We start from the raw sequence: 18171 nt of genomic DNA, 5'->3' as shown, positions 1-18171 counted from the left end.
GCCGCCGTCATGTGACACCGCCCGCCACGTGACCGCGCCGCCCGGAAGCGCTCCCGGCGTGCCCCGCGCCTCCCGGCGTGCCCCGCGGCCGGACCGGGGCCATGGCGCGCGTGCCGCACGTCGTGGCCGACACCGGCGCTTTCCTCAGCGCCGCCCCGCTGCAGGTACCGGGGGCGGGGGGCCGGGGCGGGGGGGGAAGGAACCGGGAGGGGACCGGGGGAATGGGTCTGACGGCGCCGCCCGCAGGACATGGCGCAGGCGCTGTACACCGTGCCCGAGGTGCTGGCCGAGATCCGCGACAGGCCGACGCGCCGCCGCCTGGCCGCGCTGCCCTGCGAGCTGCGCCTCCGCCGCCCGCGGCCCGACCTCCTGCGCCTCGGTGAGTACCGGCCCCCCGCGGCCCGGCGGCTCCGCGCCCCTTCCATCCCTTCCCTTCCCGTCTCCCCGCCCCGCAGTGACCGACTTCGCCAAGAAGACCGGGGACTACCCCAGCCTCTCGGCCGCTGACCTGCAGGTGCTCGCCCTCACCTGCCAGCTGCAGGCCGAGACCGAGGGCCCCGGCTGCCTCCGCTGGGAGCCCCAGGACAAGGTAGGGCCCCCGCACCCCGCCCGGGGATGGGGCCCCGTCCCCGGGGTGCCCCACCGACCCCCCGCGCTGCCTCCCCAGGTGCGGCTCAGCTCCACCCCGCGGCACCCCGAGGCCCCCCTGCACCTCGCCGGCTTCCACCTGCCCGCCAAGGTGAGGGACGGGGACGCAGCGCCCCGAGGTACGGCCCTGGGGACGGGGCTCTCCAGGGCACGGGGAGGGGATGCAGCCCCGCAGAGCCCGCGGGCAGCAGTGGGCGAGGGACCCCCTGTCCTGTGTCCCCCACAGCACAAGCGCCCGGGGAAGGGCCAGTGTCAGCCCAGCCCTGAAAGCAGCGCGGCCCCGTCTGAGAGCGACGAGTTCAGCTCGTTCCTGTACTGGCGAGCCCCCCTGCCCAGCATCGAGGAGGAGCTGCAGGAGCTGCTGGTGAGACCCAGAGCCTCCCATCCTCACTGTCCTTCTTGCCCGGGTTTCTGGCCGGATCGTGACCTGTGCTGTAGCTGACCATCTCCTCCCCCCCAGAAAGCTCAAGCCATCTCCGTTAGCCCAGAGGCCACAGAGGAGCACCAGAACTCTGAGGACGGGGCCAGTGCTGAGGAAGAGGAGGAGGAGGAGAGTGACGACGAGGGTTGGATAACACCCAGCAACCTCAAGCAGGTCCAGCAGGACACGGGGCACTGCGACACTGCTCCTGTTGGCGTCCAGGTCGGCTGCGTCACCACTGACTTTGCCATGCAGGTGGGTGCTGGCTGCTGCCCTGCCCGGGGGGCTGGGGGACAGATTCCCAAATCACTTGAACCTCTGGGCTGCTTAAACCAGCGCAGCGAGACAGAGCAGCGCACTGCTGAGTCCCCAAGATGAGAGGGGAGATGTCCCTGCTGAGGACAGCACGAGAGCAGCTTTATGACAGCTCCTTTTACCTGCGAAGCAGCCAGTTCAGAGGACCCTGCCAAGCCCGTCGGCATCGCTCCCGTTGCCCTCTCGCTGCCCGGGCTGGCAGACCCCGGTTACAGCTCCTGGCATCCTGGTTTCTCCCTCCTCGTTGCAGAACGTGCTGCTGCAGATGGGCCTCCACGTGCTGGCGGTGAACGGCATGCTGATCCGCCAGGCCCGGAGCTACATCCTGCGCTGCCACGGCTGCTTCAGGTGGGCGTGCGGCGCGGGTGCTGATCCCCCCCGTGGGCTGAGCCCGTATTCCACGGCCCGGGGAGCAGTAAACCCCCTCTGTCCCTGTCTTGCAGGACCACTTCAGACATGACCAAGGTTTTCTGTCCCCACTGCGGTAACAAGACCCTGAAGAAGGTCGCGGTGAGCGTCAGCGAGGACGGGAGCCTCCACATGCATTTCTCCCGCAACCCCAAGGTGCTGAACCCCCGAGGGCTCAGGGTGAGTAGCTGCATGTGACGCGCTGGGCGGCTGCTGCTGGCACGAGGGCCTGGCCTGGGGTCAGTTCCTCCTTTGCTCAGTTCTCGAGAGGCCTGTGCACATCGTGAAGTCCCTCTGAGCCTTCTGAAGGGAGTTTAACCACCTCTTTTCTCTTGGCAGTACCCGCTGCCGGCCCCCAAAGGAGGGAAGCACGCCAACAACCCTCACCTGGTGGAAGACCAGCCCTTCCCGCAGCAGCGACTGTCCCGCAAGGCCAGGCAGAAAACCAACGTCTTCGACCCCGACTACATCGCCGGGGTCTCGCCCTTTGCCGAAAACGACATCTACAGCCGTGCGGCCAACCTGCAGATCCGGGACGCGGCCCTGGGCGGGGGCAGGCGGCGCCTGAACCCCAACGCCGTGACGAAGAAGTTTGTGAAGAGGAGGTGAAGGGCGGGAGGGGCCCTGGGCACCATCTGCCTGATGGCTCGGGGAGGGCGAGGCCTCTCCCAGGACCCTTGCAAAGCCCCAGCCTTTCCTTCCACACTTCTCTGGTGCCTGGAGAGCGGCCAGTGACTGGGGGGGTGACAGCCAGCGGGGTTGGGGCGGCTCTGCCCCGGGGTGGGCTGCCAGAACCAGGGGAGCCGGGCAAGGTAGGGGTAGGGGCTTCTGCGTGCAGCCCCCGGGTGCCCCAGGCAGCGGCTGCGTTGCCAATAAACACGCAAACCCCCAGCGCCGCGGCTCAGTCTCGTTTCTGTGGCTGCCTCTGCCAGGCTGACGGGTGGGGTGTGCCTTCCTCTGAGAGGAAGAGGAGGCTGAGGAGGGTTTCTTGGGCTGTTTTTGTTTGTCCCGTGGCAGCACAGTGGCTCAGGACCGCTGGCATCGCCTCCCTCGGGCAGGAGAGCCCCCAGCCCGGGGCAGAGCTCTGCCTCTCCCCCAGCTCCCTCCCAGACCGAGCCCCGCGCTGGGTGCACTGGGACAACCACTGCTTTGAGCACTAAGTTGCAGGCTGGGGTTTGGGTAGTGCAGGTGGTTACTGTGGACTTCACACCACAAAATCAGAAGGAAACACTGCAGTATTTTTTCAAGAGCACACACACAACGTGGTGCCTTTTCTTATGCAACCACTCCAGCGGGATCCACCGCCGGCACAAACCATGGCGGGCTCCAGCCTCCCCCGTTCCCTGACTCCATCCTGAAGAACAGACCCTTCCTCCCCGCAGAGAGATGATGCCCTTGGACAAAACACCACAAGACTTTACGCTGTAAAATGAAAACTTTGTTTTATTCTTGACTGCAGCTGTTTACAGAAATATAGTTGCGAGTATACAAATGTCCCAATAGAAGCAAAATATTTTTATTTTTTAATATTCAACGAGTTATCACAGGAGAGCTAAAAACATAGATGCAAATGAAGTATCCCCTCATAGGACAAACTGAAAACACCGGGAATCAGTGCTTCGAAACCCCCAACTACGAAAGCCAGATACACAGAAACACAACGGAACCTCTGGTGCTACTCTCACGTCGCGGGACAGGGGAAGAGGCAGCTCAGCGGCGGATCAGCGCGCTCAGGAACGCATGGCAGAAAGGGGGACACCACGCAAGGGTGCAGCTGCTAACAGAGGTAGAACGCTCTGCGCTGACGTTGTTTGGAGCTTACTCAGTAATCATGAGCTCAAATGGAAATATTTCAAATCGCCTCATGTCAAATAGTGTCCAGAATAAAAAAAAACTTTGGGAATACCCTGGTCTGCTAAGCAGGATGCTGGAACGCGTTCCCAGTTCTGCACAGCCAGACCTGCCACACTCTCTCCTTTTGAACAGGAGCTTCCCCATGACCCCAACCGGGACAGCCGTGCTGCGTGGGGACCCACCTCACAGGGGCACTGGGGCCAGACCTTCCCCCACGCCCAGAGGGGCACTTCAGGGATGGGTGAAGGCCGTTTCCCTGAGCAGAACCCGGGACCCTTCGCTAATCTGAGCCTGGAACCATCTGAATCTGAACCATGGCTGGCCGAGCTCTGGAGCCTGAACCAACCACCTGCAAAGAGAGTGTCAGGGAGTGTCCCACGGCAAGCAGGGAAGTCCTCGGATCCCACTCGAATGTGAGGAGGCCGTTCCGTGAACTGCAAGAGCAAAAATTACAGCTGGCCACCTCTGGGACCAGCGGGTGTCAGCCCTGCGAGCGGGGCTCCGAGAGCAGAAACAAGGACATTGGCTCTCGGTTTGGCAGGTGCCAAAGCCCGGACCATGACAATAGTGTCTATTGATCGACCTCAGGTCGAGCTGCAGTGGAACCCAGCTGGTTGGCATGAAGAGCCGTGGTGGACAAAACACATGCGGTTGATTTTATGATCTGGATTTCTTTTAGAGTTTGATTTCTCACACAATCTGTGAGAAATCAGTACAAGTCGGGGCAGGGTTCCTCACGGCTAGAAACCAAGGAGAGCTTTCACCAGCTTACAAGGAGAGAGTTCTCTAGATATTGACTGTTGCAGCACAAAGTCAGTTAAAAAAACCCAACAAATTTACAGATGTCTGCCTTTATCAGAATAGAGAGGAGGAATGACACATTAAGCTTCATCTTCCCGATCCAAACCGGCCCAGCTGAGCAGCAGCCGGGATCCTTTGCTATGCAGGAACGATTAGTAACTCCCCAGGAGAGAGCTGCTGGCATCAGCCCGGCTCCTCGGGAGCAGCACAGCCACCACCGTTCCCTGTCGGCATCAGCACGAGCTGCTGGGAGAGCGAGAAGGGAAAAGGTCCCGGAGGCAGGAGCTCCTCGAGGGAAGCTGGGGGGATGCAGAAAGCCTGTGGCTGCCAGTCCTACCACTTTGCTAATGCCACATCTGCAATTATTAATAAAAATATATAAAAATAGAAAAGTGTCCAGCTGCTCTAAAGCCGTGGGTACGAGCGACGTTCACAAGCAGAGCAAGTTTCTGGAGCAACGTTGCCGACAGCGCCACATGTACAGTGCTGACACGTGCTCAGACAACTATTAACGAGTTACTACAAAAACCTTGGTAAATAACCTCATAGGAAGGAAAAGGAATATTCTTTCAGGTATATAAAAATGTAAATATAACAGTATTCTATGCATGTGTCTACCAGTTATTTATATATAATGACACACGATTCCTCTATATACATATGTACACCCCTAGAATATCCAGGCACCGCCTATTTACACACCTGTACAGACTGAGAAAGGACAAGCCTCTCCTGCGTGACCCGCAGAGCCCCACACACAACTAGGGAATTTTACAAGTACACTTTTACAGGAGCTTTGCTGCTGCTGCTGCTTTTTTCTGCTTATCTAAACACCATTTATCACGTGTCCAGCAGTGACCCTCTGCTCGACTCCCGGCCTGCGGTGGGCACAGACGCCCGTCCGTGGGCTCAGGTGACTCCTGTCACCACTGGTCTGTATATGAACACCAAGTGCTCACAATCTATCCCAAGAGACTACTCCAAATTAAGACAAAAACCCCAAACAAACAAAGCATCTCAGGACTCGTTTCCTTTTAGCTTCTAAAATAACAGAGCTGCCACCAGCCCCCCTGGGACACAACACACCCCGATTCCTTGGAAATAAATTTTGCACTAATGAGAAGTCACCAGTGATCCGTGTTTCTTCTCGCCTTCCACCTGCAACTCACAGCTCAGAGCATGCAGAGCAATTCATTCTCCTTGCTCCTGCTCTACCACCAGATCAAGGTCCGTAACCCCTCATGCTCCTCTCCTGTAATTACTCTCCTCCAGAGGCAGGAGAATCAAAACCTGAAAATTCTTTTCTGTTACTGAACGTGCACGTGCCTGCACACCCCCCTCGGTGGAAACCACGTGTAGCTTTTTTAGTCCAATAGCAACTTTCTTGATTTTGCTTTTTAATAAATCACCTTTCCTGCTACTCAAACAGGGATTTAAACTATGCTTTAAGACAAATGCAAGCTCCTGACTTGTTTGGTGTTCTTTCTGAGGGCTCTGACAAGATAACAAGAGAGCAGGAAATCTATTCAGACAAGTTTTCTTTTTAGAAACTATATCTTAAATCAAAATCACAACAGCAGCTTTAAAAAAAGTTCAACCTATGTAAATGAGGGGAATGTCTACTGATGGAGCTGCCCAGACTCGTAGTATTTCCAGTAAAAAAACCTGCCGAAGTTACAAACACTTAACTGTTCTATCTTCAAACTAAATAGGAAGTAACCACCCTGTCAGTAATTAAAAGTAATTATAATAAAATGGTTGGTGATTAAACATCCACTGTGAAACAGCAAGGCTGAAATTATTCCTTGAACTATTTTTATGTTAAAATAATAGCAAAGCGTTTGGCTCGAATAACTGCTGAAAGACCAGACAGTGAAGAGGCAATTAATAACAAAAAACGTGGACTTGCTAATTAAGCACAAAGAACCAATAACTTCCTGCCAGAGGAGATGTTTAGCTAATAACTGTATTGTCTGTTTTCATATCATTTTTATTTATATATATATCTATATACACGGTGTATGAGCAGAAGTCACGCCTGGTGACCCACAGGTCCGTCCCCCTCGATTTTAATCCGTGCCCAGCAATTGCTGCTCTGTAAACCACCGTGTGCAGCTGGAGGGCACAGCCCGGGTAACACGGGGGATCAGGTTGTACAGCTCAAGAGCGAGCTCAAGCAGCAGAAAAAAAAAAACAAACAAGACAAAACCCATCCCAGCAACGCAGCTCTACAGTTTTTCATTGTCACCTGCTAATATCTTCTGTATTTAATTGCTGCTTTGTGGATATGACAGTAACTTTCCCTTTATAATAATGTTGGGAACTTATTTATAGAGACCAACATCTCAGTATCTTCTAACTTTCTCAACCCAAATGGGCTAGACCAGATACGACCACCTCGCCCCCGCAGGCCAGCCCTCCCTCCACGCACAGCTAACAACGTGCCAGCGCGAGCACGCAGAGGAGTGGGCACAGGGAGGGGAAAAAAAAAAGCAGAGTAAGCTCCAATTATCAACTGCTTAAATCACAAAAGTAAATGTTCAGGACTGATAAAACACAGACGTGGCTCACGCTGTTCTCGGGTGTTTCTGCCATGAACTCCTGCAGCCTGTCTTTAAGCTCTTTATTGGCTGATCAAACCTCTCTTCAGCTCCGTAACAGCTGTTTGCAGGCAGCAGCTCCAGCACTGATCAACCGCTGAGCAATCTCTTCATTCAGAACACAAATACTTTTTGTAACCAAATCACATGTTCAAAGTGTTGTACATTTAAACATTGACCTAAAATGAGCGAGAGAAATTTAACCCAAGGAAGGTGTTATCCAGAAGTGAAAAATGGGATAGCACAGCCCTTTTTTTTTTTTTTAAATTTATTTTTTTACATTTTTTTTCTCTTCATAAGCGACCTAAAATCCGCAGACAACTCACACATACCCTTCCCCGGGAGCTGTAGCAGTCTTGGTATGAAGTTCTCTTTTGGACACCCATCTTGTGAACTGGAGAATTGGTCCCTGACTTGGCGCTGACCGACAGCACTGCGGAACACGGAGCAAACGGAAGCAGCACGCAGGGGAATTTCTCATTCCTGTTACTTCTTCTGTGTAAAGGCCCCAGCTGACACCCAGCAGCTTGTCCTGGGACTGCGATCCTGCAAAAGCCACCAGTTCAGTGGTGAGTCACTGGCCATCGACTTCCAGGACCATCTGGAAGTTGTTTCGGTCCGTAATTCTCGGTCTTGCCCAGAGCACTCAGTCAGTGCTGCAGGATCGCTCTTCTCATGTCACGAACCACAACAGGATTTGGTTAGTATTTTGTCTTAGCAGGTAGGGAAAAAAAAAACAGCACAGAAAGAAAAAGTATGGTTGAGGATTATAAAGCAGCTCTGGACATTACAAAGCAGGGAATTCTTTTTATCATGATTAAAATTTTAAACATTGTAGCGTAATCATAAATTAAGAGTTAAACCACAGAGGCGCTAATAATAAAATATTAAATAGACGAGGATAGTGGATAAAAAGCTGAATGGCTCATTCTGAATGAAACCCCGTTGTTTTCTACACGCCTACGGGTTTCCTTCCTAGATGGTGTTGCTGAGTGACAGACACATCAAAACACACAGTGAAGCTTCTCATAGTCGGAACAATAAATTGCCTGATGGAATGGCGAGAGATGAACAAGTTATTTATGTTGCAAAAAGTACTTAAATACTCAATAAAGACATAACAAACCCCACCCCACCCCACTGTTATCAGACGCCACGTTGTGGTAGAACATCAGACAAACTCACAAATTTACCACAAAAATGTGTGGCAAAAAAGAATATTTTATATATATGTATATATATAAATTTTTATATTTATGCCAATGTACTCACTCAGTACAAATAGCAAAATAGTATACCATTTCCTAAATACAAAATATAGCTTTCCAAAAAAATGAAACACACATTAGATATAAACCATCCAAAACTTGAACGATTGAAAACTGTATTCAAAATTAAATGACCCAGAGCAGGTCTCTTTCTGAAAAGTTCCCTTCATATCGGCAAGAAGCCTTACTACTGAAAACGTAATTCAATGCCTCTCAATGCGAGAGAGAAAGAGAGAGACAGAAAGAGAGAGTGAACGTCAGGACAGACCGACAGACAGGAAAAACCATTAAAACAAACAAAAACTCTACACGGCTCAACTACGCACACAAGGAAAAGGGAAAAACACGCAGTAAACAGACTCGAGTAACTTAAAAACCATTTACAGACTGGTCTTTGTTATTTAAAATAACAAAAATGACAAATGACGTGATACCAACTACGCTCTACCGAGGCACAACAGCCACACGGGGCGGCTGTTGGGCTCTGACTGCAGCGACAGCTTCCTACGCGCAGGAGGAGACACACGCACCTGGGTGAGGCCGTAGTGAGTTATCACAAAACTGTCCGGAGAGTTGGAGCACCCAAAAAATCCACATGCCTCACAACTGCACGGGCTGGAGTGGGTGGTTTTTACATTCGGTAACATCGGTCAGATCGAAACGTGACCATCTAGAAACGAGACTTGGGGACTTGGCAGGAAAAAAAACCCGATCACTTCGCAACTGCCGTGAGCTCAAAATGCCACAAAGATGCAACAGCTCAGGATGAAGTGAGGTTTTCACGGGTGCTTACAAATGGTGTCATTTTCCCCCCACTTGGAGTGAAAAGCTGAAGATGTACATCGTCATAACAGCTGGAAAATGACGGGTTAAGGGGGATTCCTGCATTGGGAAGGTGGTGGAGAAACTGCTTCCTCTGCCCTTAATCCTTGATTATTTGTCAAAGCGTCTCCTGACTAAGCAATTTAATGCCATGGATTCCTAAAAGCTGCTTCTGGTTTTTAAAGCCAGTAGGATACTTATGTCTTTTTTTAAAAAACGCGATACGAAACTGAGGGAGAGAGAAGGAAAACCATGAGGAGAACGAAAGGGAGAAGGCTGGTTTGAGAAAGGATAATGCAGCTTCCCAGAGCGCTAACCCATGCAGCCAGAGCGAGAGGCACAGGGAGTTCTCTCCTCAGCCAGGCAGAACGGTCCTCTCAAGCTAAAGGTATTTTCAGGGGTAAGATTTTAAGAGCAAAATTTAATTGAGAGTTCCCCTTCGTTTCGTCGTGTTGTCAGAGCCACCAAGCCCTTGCTCTGTGCACAGTTACATGTAAGAGACATGGAAAACCGTTAGTCACATTCTCAGGTGGGAAGCACCCACCTCTGGCTATCAAGCAGCAAGCAATCCTCTGCTTGGTTATTACAAATATTATCAATATTTGTCATTGCCACCTACTGCAATTAACAAATCGCAGTATTGGCTCTCCCACTCAGCTGTAAAACGTGCGACCCCGTCACTTACTGACAGCTACGAGTCGTGGCTCATGTCAGGCATTCGATGTTCCTGCTTCACAAGCTTTGCTAGTCAACAGAGGGGATGTGAAGAAGGAGGAGGAGGAGGAGGAAAAAAAAGGTAAACATGAATTATCTTCTAACAACAATAATAACTGACCAGATATGCTTTGAATTGAAAGAGCACCCCGCTGTTACCGAGGTTTAGGGATCAGTAACAGCCCAATCCACGCCCTAGTAAAACAAAGCATAACTTTTCAGCATTATTGGCACTACAAACACTACGGTCACAGCCTCAGGTGCCAGACGCTGCAGTTGGCCACGTGTGTGCTCTTGAGAGGAGAGGGCCACTTTTTGACAGAAGCAATCAGTTCCACACAGCCTAATCCAGAGCCGGAAGGTCTGAGAGGATCTGGGGAATCATCACTTTTTTTCTTCACAGAATTCCTGCAGGAAAAAACAAGCAAGTTAGGCATAACTCACAAAAGTCATCCTCTTACTTCTGTGGAGGTCCTTCAACTTGAAAGGGGCCTTCACAAGCAGACAGGGAACCATGAGCAAGTATCTGAATGTGGCACTCTTTTGTAGAGCACATTACTCTCCTTCCACTCTCTCTTTTTTATTTTTTTAATTTTCTTAAAAGTTCATAACTTCATATATAGAACAGTTTAGATTAGTGCAGTGTATCACTTAAGTGAAACTTACGGGGGATTCAGGATGGCACCACAGTTAACTAGAGCCACGTTACACACTGTGGACAATACCAGATTCCAGAGTCCTCGTGGTTCTCGGTACTCAGTTGTAGTCAAAGCCTCTTCCACCTCTCTGGAACAGGCACCTTCTAAGAGCAGAAGGTTTCCTAGTGACAGCTGATCGTGTTGAGGTGTTATTTCCCCAATCAGCCTTAAGTTTTTAACTGCAGTCGTACTTCATAATGCTTTTACCTGTCAAGCTGTCGGTGATCTCCTCTCCCTCCTAATAAAGTCCTACACCGTAACAGCAGATGACAAAACATACAGCAGTTGAACAAGATGACCCAGTCTCGACTGTTTCATACAAATTCTGACCTCTGACTGTTTTTACTAACTCTTCATTCTAGCCACTGGTATTGTATTCCTAATTCAGCATTACTGGTATTTCAGCTGACCTCTTAGCGCACGGTGATACACTCCGAAGTAAAGACTTACTGAATGCATAATTACTGTACGCACGGCAGTAAAGGACCCAGAAGCCCAAACACATTACTTACTTGGCTAATTAAAAGGAGCCAGCCATATTGTTCCCTTGGTTTTGCAATGACACAAGCAGGTCATCTATTTTCTCCATATTCTGGTTGGTTGCCATAGCTGAAGGTAGCGGAGGAGTCTCGGGTATCTGCTGGGAGAGCAGCGCTGGCACTGCTGCTTGGCCCTCGCTCGGCGGCTGACCTGGCTGGCTTATGGCCATCAGCTCATCCGGCAACGTAGCTGGTCCAGAAGTTAGCAGCTGCCCACAGTCTGTGAAGCAGGAAGTGAAGAACAAAGGACCATTTAAGTTAGGTTAACACACGCAGTGAATCAGCTAACTGCTTTACACACATCCACACGGACTATAACTGTGTAGAAAGTTACACGCACTTTTGCTCACATGACCACCTCTGCTCATCACTCCCTCAGGGTATAAGCAGAGGTTCAAGCTGTACGTATTGAATATATGGACTCTGTATTATGACCAAACACTACTAACACCCCAGAGGACAAGACTCAGCTAGAAGAAAACAAAATGCATGGCGTAAGAGAAGTGCTGAGCACGCCCATCCTTTGTCTTTCTTAACTACAGATGAGCCTTTTTCAGTGCAGCCAAGGTACCCACTCGCTCCTTCTGCAAACCTGCAGATGGTGTCTCACCTCCTGCCATTTCTAGCGCTATCTTCAGCTGCTTGGTTGGCTGTACGTGGCCTGACTGTCCAAGAGTTCACGCAGCAAAGCACGTACTCATGTACAGCCACAGACCAGGCACACGGCTATGGCTGTCTGCCCACACCTTCTGTAAGATGCTACAACCATCACCTGCATCTGCTGCTCCTGGAGCGTCACAGGTAGGTACAGCCCTCTACAGACAGATGAAAGGATCCACATCCCAAAGAACTTGTCATAGAGGGGTTTCAAATACACTTCAACAGATGCTTCTCTGGACTATGCAGCTTAAAAACCCCTTCCTTTCAATAACGTGTGGAGAAAGTCATTGCAACATTGTGGAACTCAAATGCAGCAAGAGAAAGATTAGTGGGGCTGTCTGAAGAGGGTGTGACTTTTTGCCTTTTTTTTAACCATGTGTGTACATGTATTTTATCTATTATTTGCATATGTATTTTAATAATATATTTCTATATAGATATACACAGAATTCTAAGATGGTTTTGTCACATCTTAATCCTAAGCATAAGACCACCAAGAGGTATTTAAGCTAAGAGTTCTCACTCAAAATCAGCAGTGTAAGTGTACATTCAGAGCAATGTGACCAGTACATTTATTCTGTAGTAGCGCTACATTATTTCAGGATTTTCTTTTTTTGGTAAGGAAATATATCAGAATTGAATAATCAATTGTCTCGTGGACTCCAATTAGCAGCTCTTCTAAATTGCAAACTCAGAATTAGTCATCTACCACTTACTGTTCTGAATGCCAAACAGGAATATTCCTGATGTTTGCTGAGATGAAGCAGGAGAATTCTGCAGCTGGTTGATAGCACCTCCTGCTGTGTTGTGAAATAAAGCAGCTTGTTGCTGTGGAGGAGAAGCAGTTCCCTGCATTCCTGCCATGCTGTTTTGAGAAGAGTACATCGGAGACTGCTGCAGCTCTTGCTGGCTCATACTGTTCTGCAAGGCAGACATGGAAGCTGAAGAGATGAAGAGGGTGACTTGTTGCTCTTGAGAGCTTGGTGACCCTTGGACCAACTGAATCTGGGGTGAGTTATGGAAGATGGCTGGCTGCTGCGCTTCAGCCTGGCTGGCTCCAGGATTCTGAAGAGAAGACACTGTAGTCTGACTCTGGAATTGCATGGGCTGCTGCTCCTGGTTCATCGATGCCATGTTAGTCGGTGGATGAAAAATGGACTGGCCTTGTTGCTCCTGGTTGGTAACTGGGTTTTGATTTGGACTGAAAATCATGTTCTGCTTCTGAGAAGCAATTGTACTCATTGCGTTCTGATTACTGAACATCATGTTCTGTTGCTGCTGCTGCTGCTGTTCTTGAGATGGAGGACTACTCTGAATAGCAACTATCGAATGCTGAGGCTGGAAGATAGCTCCTTGTTGGTTCTGGGGAATTGAACTGGACTGGATGGAGCCTAACGACACTTGAGACTGAAACAAACCTTGCTGAGCAGGCTGAGCCTGGGGCTGTTCTTGGGGAAGCATAGAGCTCTGGATATGAGAGATCTGTGTCTGCTGCTGGAAAGAAGTCTGCTGCTCAGTGTTTGTTGCCGTCTGAAGAGGAGAAATGGAATTTGGGCTTGTAAAGAAGGACATCTGTTCTTCCTGAGTTCCAGGGTTGCTCATTGAACTCTGGGAAAGGAACATGTTGGCAGACTGCTGGTCTTGAGGAACCGAAGAGTTCTGTAACACACCCATGGCGTTCTGCGAGTGGAACATGGGAGGCTGCAGTTGGTCTGAGGAATTGGTACTGGTCTGGTTGTGGACAATGGAATTTGGACTGTGAAAAATAGAGCCTTGTGCTTCCTGGGACATATTTTGAGCATCACCAATAGGACTCTGAGAGTGAAAAAGCTGAGCCTGTGAATGTGGAGACTGCTGCATAAAGCTTCCCGACTGAATAGACATGATTTCTCCGCCTTGCTGGAACAGACCACCTCCTTGTTGTTGAGTCCCACTTGCCTGAACAGTCATCATGTTTTTGGTAGATGAGAAGAGATTAACTTGAGATGGACTTTCTCCACTATGCTGCATTTGAACCATGGTCTGAAATACGGTACTTTGCATCTGTTTACTCTGACCTGAAGCTTCTTCTCCGTCTGCAGAATTTGATGCCTGAAACATAGTAGGTCCATTGTTGGAGACCTGCTGCTGAGCAGCAGGAGTCGCCTCACTTCCAGAAACACCAGGAGATGAAGAGAATAATTCACACTGCATTTGCATGTCTTCGCTTGTTGATAACCCACTCATGATGTGAGAAGCCTGCTGGTAAACAGGTGACTGTTGGAGGGCTCCATTCCCTGAAGCTGTTGAAGAGAACAAATCAGACTGCATCTGTGTTGCAGCTTGGCAAATGTTTTGTTGGATTCCTATCACCATCGCTGCAGAAGTCTCCATCGCCTGCTGCTGCTGCTGCTGTTGTTGCTGTTGATTGGACAATGCATTTTCAGGCTGTGAGTGAACATTTTCTGCTCGTCCAGGCAAAAGGCTTTCTGGTCTGGAATGGACAGCTGCGTCCGAGGAGGAAAATATCCCAGGATTTACGCTGTTTTGTATCTGGCTAACTTGCTGAAAGATATCTGCATTGAGCTGATCTTGAACATCCTCACTGCTGTCTGAACCAGAAAATAAAACAGAAGATAACTGCTGTTGAGCTTCCAATACCTGTTGCACCAAGTCAACATTCCTATTGCTGCCAGTGGCAGTGTTAGTCGGAAAATTTCCAGCTTGCAGTTGCTGTATAGTGTTCTGTAACTGACTCACGCCGCTTGCTGATGAGAAAATACTTGATGAAATCTGTTGCTGCAATGCCTGTGCTGGTTCCGAGAGCGTAGATTGTTGTTGTTGTGATGCATCGGCTAATTGTGACAAAGTGACCACTGTGCCATCTGATTGCAAGACCTCCCTGGTTTGGGAATCTCTTGTTTGGAACTGTGCAGCCTGCTGCAATAACGCATCACTGTTCTGCAGCTGACCTGGAGTAGAGACTGCTGAAAAGCTACCAGGCTGGGAAATGTCCTGCGTTTGGATAGTAGTTAGTGTCTCTGGATTAAACACCTTCGGCTGTATTTGTTGCTGGTTTTCATTTTCAGAAGGTAGGTGGGAAGCAGAAGTTGATATGCCGGACATACTGTTTTCCAATGTTTGTTGAGTTGGTCCAACCACATTTGAAGCCTGAAAAGAGCAATACATTAAGCAATTCCTAAGCTTACTCAGGTTATGCTTATAAAATTTCCACCAATCCACTATATTCAGGAAGGATCAGATGGAAGGTTTGATGGTGATGTATCTCTCCATACATAACCAAACAAGGAAGGAAACTACTAGCAGTGGAAATGCTACTTCAAGGAAGGAGTCACGGTACAATTTAATCAAAGCAATGCTAGGAAGTGATTAAAATAATGTTCTTACAGTAATTTACTAGTTCTGTGTCACAGGACAAAAAAAGCTCATCATAGTATCACTAATCAATCTGTTTGAATGCGGGAACGAGGTAAGTTACTTCCAAAGGAAATACCCTCTTATTTTAATCATGCTCTGTGATATCTGTTTTGCCCAGACCAATCTCAGACACAACATTTTCCCCGTGTTACTCTTCTCCACTATTAGAACATGGACTGATGCGTAGCTGTAACTAAGACTATTAAAGCTACTATCGTCAGATCACAGTCAAACTCACCTTGAAGACAGGGGGAGATCTTTTTTCTGCACTTACTTCCATCGGAGCCACATCTTCATTCTTAATCATACTGCTTGGCATGAGTGGAGTTATCAAGGCACTAGGAAGAATGTTCACCTTCTCCAGGTTACACCCAGTGGCTTTCACTGCTGCAGTCACAAACGACAATGAAAGAAGGGCAAAGGAATGTTACCATCCACTATGCAAAGGGTTGCTAGTGGTGGCCCTACCATAAGAGCTCTCATCCTCATCTAAGATGCTAATATGCAGAGATATCATTGCAAACATTTGAATACTTCAAATAATCCTAGAAAACCTGAAACCTTCAAAGGTTATTTCTAAGACTAGCAGCAATGCCATAGTTCTGGTTTTCTTCCATTTTATATCCTTCTAGACCAGGACAGCCATCCACCAACTGCTTAAACTACAAACAGAAAAGCTGAAGACATCTTTCCATAAATTACCAGATTTTAAACTTTACTGCACTTTAACTGCACAACTTCTCAATTTCATTTTGAAAAATGTCTGTTTTCAGATAACCATGTGAACAGAGTGCTCAAAGCATTCAGACTGTATTTTTATTCTGTTAAATGCTGTAAATCAGCATGCCAGCTCTGTAGCAAGAGCAAATTGTTATTTTGCCTTTGCAGTGCCTGTTTTTTCGATGTTATTTTAAAGCAGAAAGGTGGCTTCTTAAAATGAATTAGATCTTTTTAGTTTTAATTTTAATTTTTCCCGATCCACATAAAAATATTATATAAGCTCTCTGAGATCTGGTATGTTCGTTCCCAGGGATGTATTTGGTTGGAAGAATGAAAAAAAGAAGTCAGCTTAATAATGAAAAAGAAGTTTCAAAAGCAGAGAAACACTGTTGGCTTTGGGCTTTTATTATGTTTTTGTAATACACTTAGTTTAGAACTTCTGAAGAGTCACCATCTTATCAAGGCATACACACCCTCTTTCCCTTTTTTCCCAAAGCTGGAGATGGAAACCACCACTAACCACTTGAAAACAACGCTCCAGCACTACTGCAGCGTTAGAAGGCAAAGCCCTGGACTACATGCTTGTAGTTCATCTTCCTCAAGTTTTACAGAGCAGCTTAGAATTATAAATTTGTTGTCTTGAAATGTAACTTGTCATTGAAGTCTGTCAAATCTGCAGAGTCTTAAAATGTGAGAGTGAAGAATCTGCAATGGCTCTGGGAAGCCACGTTGTGGTTTTTTACATATGCAGATGTTGTAATAGAAATTATTTTAAGGAATATTCACAGATACCTGAGACAAAGATTAAAACTGCCTGTGATAGGAAGGGCAAGGCCCCGTGGCTCAGTACCTGACTGTACATGCCCCTGGCAGCAACAGTTCGTTCTGTTTGGCCAGGGCTGCTGGAAATGATGCCCCATGACGAGCTCTAGGATTTTGCTCCCAGTGAAAGGAACCAGGAAGGAAATGGCATCCCACTGGATCCCCAGCTGGTCTTTATCATTTCAGAACAGGGAGGAAGGATGGGCTGGGACATATGCAAAGTACATAGAGCAGACAAAATCGTCTGATCAACCTAGAGTAGAGTAGGTACAGGAATGAACCGCCAAGAAAGAGCTGGCTAGCAGAAAACCCACACAAGAAAGTAAATTAAGATTTATCACATAAATTAAATGGAAGACATGAAGCAACAAAAATAGCACATTGTGTTCTTATGAACAGCAGATATTCTCCTGTAGCAGCTGGTACCTTCCCTTGGTTAAGCCTCCATACTAAACTAGACGGATGTCAGGCTTGCCCTGATATATTAGTTATTACTTTCCTCATCTTTCTGATCTTGCTACTAGAAATCTTGCCAGTCCTTTTTTATCAGCTTGTTTCATTGCCCTAAATAATTTTGCACATTTCTCCCCCAAATATTCTCTGCAGGTTTAAACTCATCATACCTTGTATTATCCTCCCTAACAAGTTGTAAAGTCAACTTGTAAATACATCCCCTGCCAAGACCAAGCTATTAACTGCAAATATGGGCTTCACAATTTTAACCCGAAGCTATGGATTCCTATCAAACTTGTGATCACGTTGTTAATTGGCTTCCCTTCCAGCCTGCTTTCACCAGAGCAGGCTATGGAAATTTCCATTAACATTTGTCCACTACCATAGTTTTAACAATCAACTAAGAAGCATTTCCTTCCTCTACTTTATTTCAATATCGGAAGGATCAATTCTCTTCACACTTGAAAACCAGGCAAACCTAAAACTTGTTCCCTTGGAACAAAACAACAAACTTTGCATGGACAGAATGGTCAGGAAAGAAAAAAAAAACAACCTCACTGAAGGGAGTAAGCTGAAATTGCCAGAATTAGCATTCTTAACGAGACCCCCTGAAAGCAGCCTTATAAAACTACTGGACAGCTTCCAAACAATACCAAGTTGGCACATTCATGTTTTTCAGTACTCAATTCTTCCCCACCACTACCTTTATGTGTGTTTTTGTTTAAATTAACACTACATAGTTTCTAAATCCTTTGTTATTAACAGCCATCTTAGGTTTCTTTCTTTTTCCTTCTTCACTTGCAAGCATATTAAATGAAGATTAGACTGCAGGGCCTGAGGCACGAAAAACAAAAAGAATTTTTTTAATATTATTTTTTGCAAAGTTTTTGTTCTATACTAGCTCATGTTAAAATATACTTAAAGGAATACTGGTATAAAGTAAAATATTCAGAATCAGAAAACAAACCTCACTGTAAGAATACGGCCGGATTTTATAAGCACAGACTTATC

General features: G+C 47.9%; 2 protein-coding genes across 3 annotated transcripts in view; one reads left to right on the top strand and one right to left on the bottom strand.

Annotated features, from left to right (window-relative positions):
• The first annotated feature begins 68 nt into the window (after positions 1–68).
• Positions 69–2685, top strand: NOB1 (NIN1 (RPN12) binding protein 1 homolog). The gene is made up of 9 exons (XM_068411663.1): positions 69–164; positions 247–379; positions 456–589; positions 668–739; positions 875–1012; positions 1109–1324; positions 1635–1732; positions 1828–1972; positions 2132–2685. The coding sequence occupies exons 1-9, from the start codon at positions 102–104 to the stop codon at positions 2399–2401; spliced, it is 1269 nt and encodes a 422-aa protein (XP_068267764.1). The 5' UTR covers positions 69–101; the 3' UTR covers positions 2402–2685.
• Positions 2686–3217: 532 nt separating this feature from the next.
• NFAT5 (nuclear factor of activated T cells 5) overlaps positions 3218–18171 on the bottom strand; it is a 68732-nt gene continuing 53778 nt past the window's right edge. For both annotated transcript variants that reach the window (XM_068411661.1, XM_068411662.1), the window contains exons 11-14: positions 15404–15552; positions 12465–14898; positions 11062–11308; positions 3218–10259 (exon numbers count right to left, since the gene is read on the bottom strand). In XM_068411661.1, coding sequence (XP_068267762.1) covers positions 11070–11308; positions 12465–14898; positions 15404–15552 — 2822 coding nt within the window. In that variant the 3' untranslated portion in view covers positions 3218–10259; positions 11062–11069. The remainder of the gene's footprint in view (positions 10260–11061; positions 11309–12464; positions 14899–15403; positions 15553–18171) is intronic.

The sequence above is a fragment of the Nyctibius grandis genome, chromosome 12, assembly GCF_013368605.1.
Source record: "Nyctibius grandis isolate bNycGra1 chromosome 12, bNycGra1.pri, whole genome shotgun sequence".
Classification (NCBI taxonomy): domain Eukaryota; kingdom Metazoa; phylum Chordata; class Aves; order Nyctibiiformes; family Nyctibiidae; genus Nyctibius; species Nyctibius grandis.
This window is presented reverse-complemented; position numbering and strand designations above follow the sequence as displayed.

What these genes read in the sequence shown, in the direction of transcription:
- NOB1 (XM_068411663.1), top strand. Translation starts at nt 102, where the DNA reads ATGGCGCGCGTGCCGCACGTCGTGGCCGACACCGGCGCTTTCCTCAGC. An exon ending in CCACTGACTTTGCCATGCAG is followed by an intron (nt 1,325 to 1,634) that starts GTGGGTGCTGGC and finishes TCCTCGTTGCAG; the next exon opens with AACGTGCTGCTGCAGATGGG. An exon ending in CGCTGCCACGGCTGCTTCAG is followed by an intron (nt 1,733 to 1,827) that starts GTGGGCGTGCGG and finishes CCTGTCTTGCAG; the next exon opens with GACCACTTCAGACATGACCA.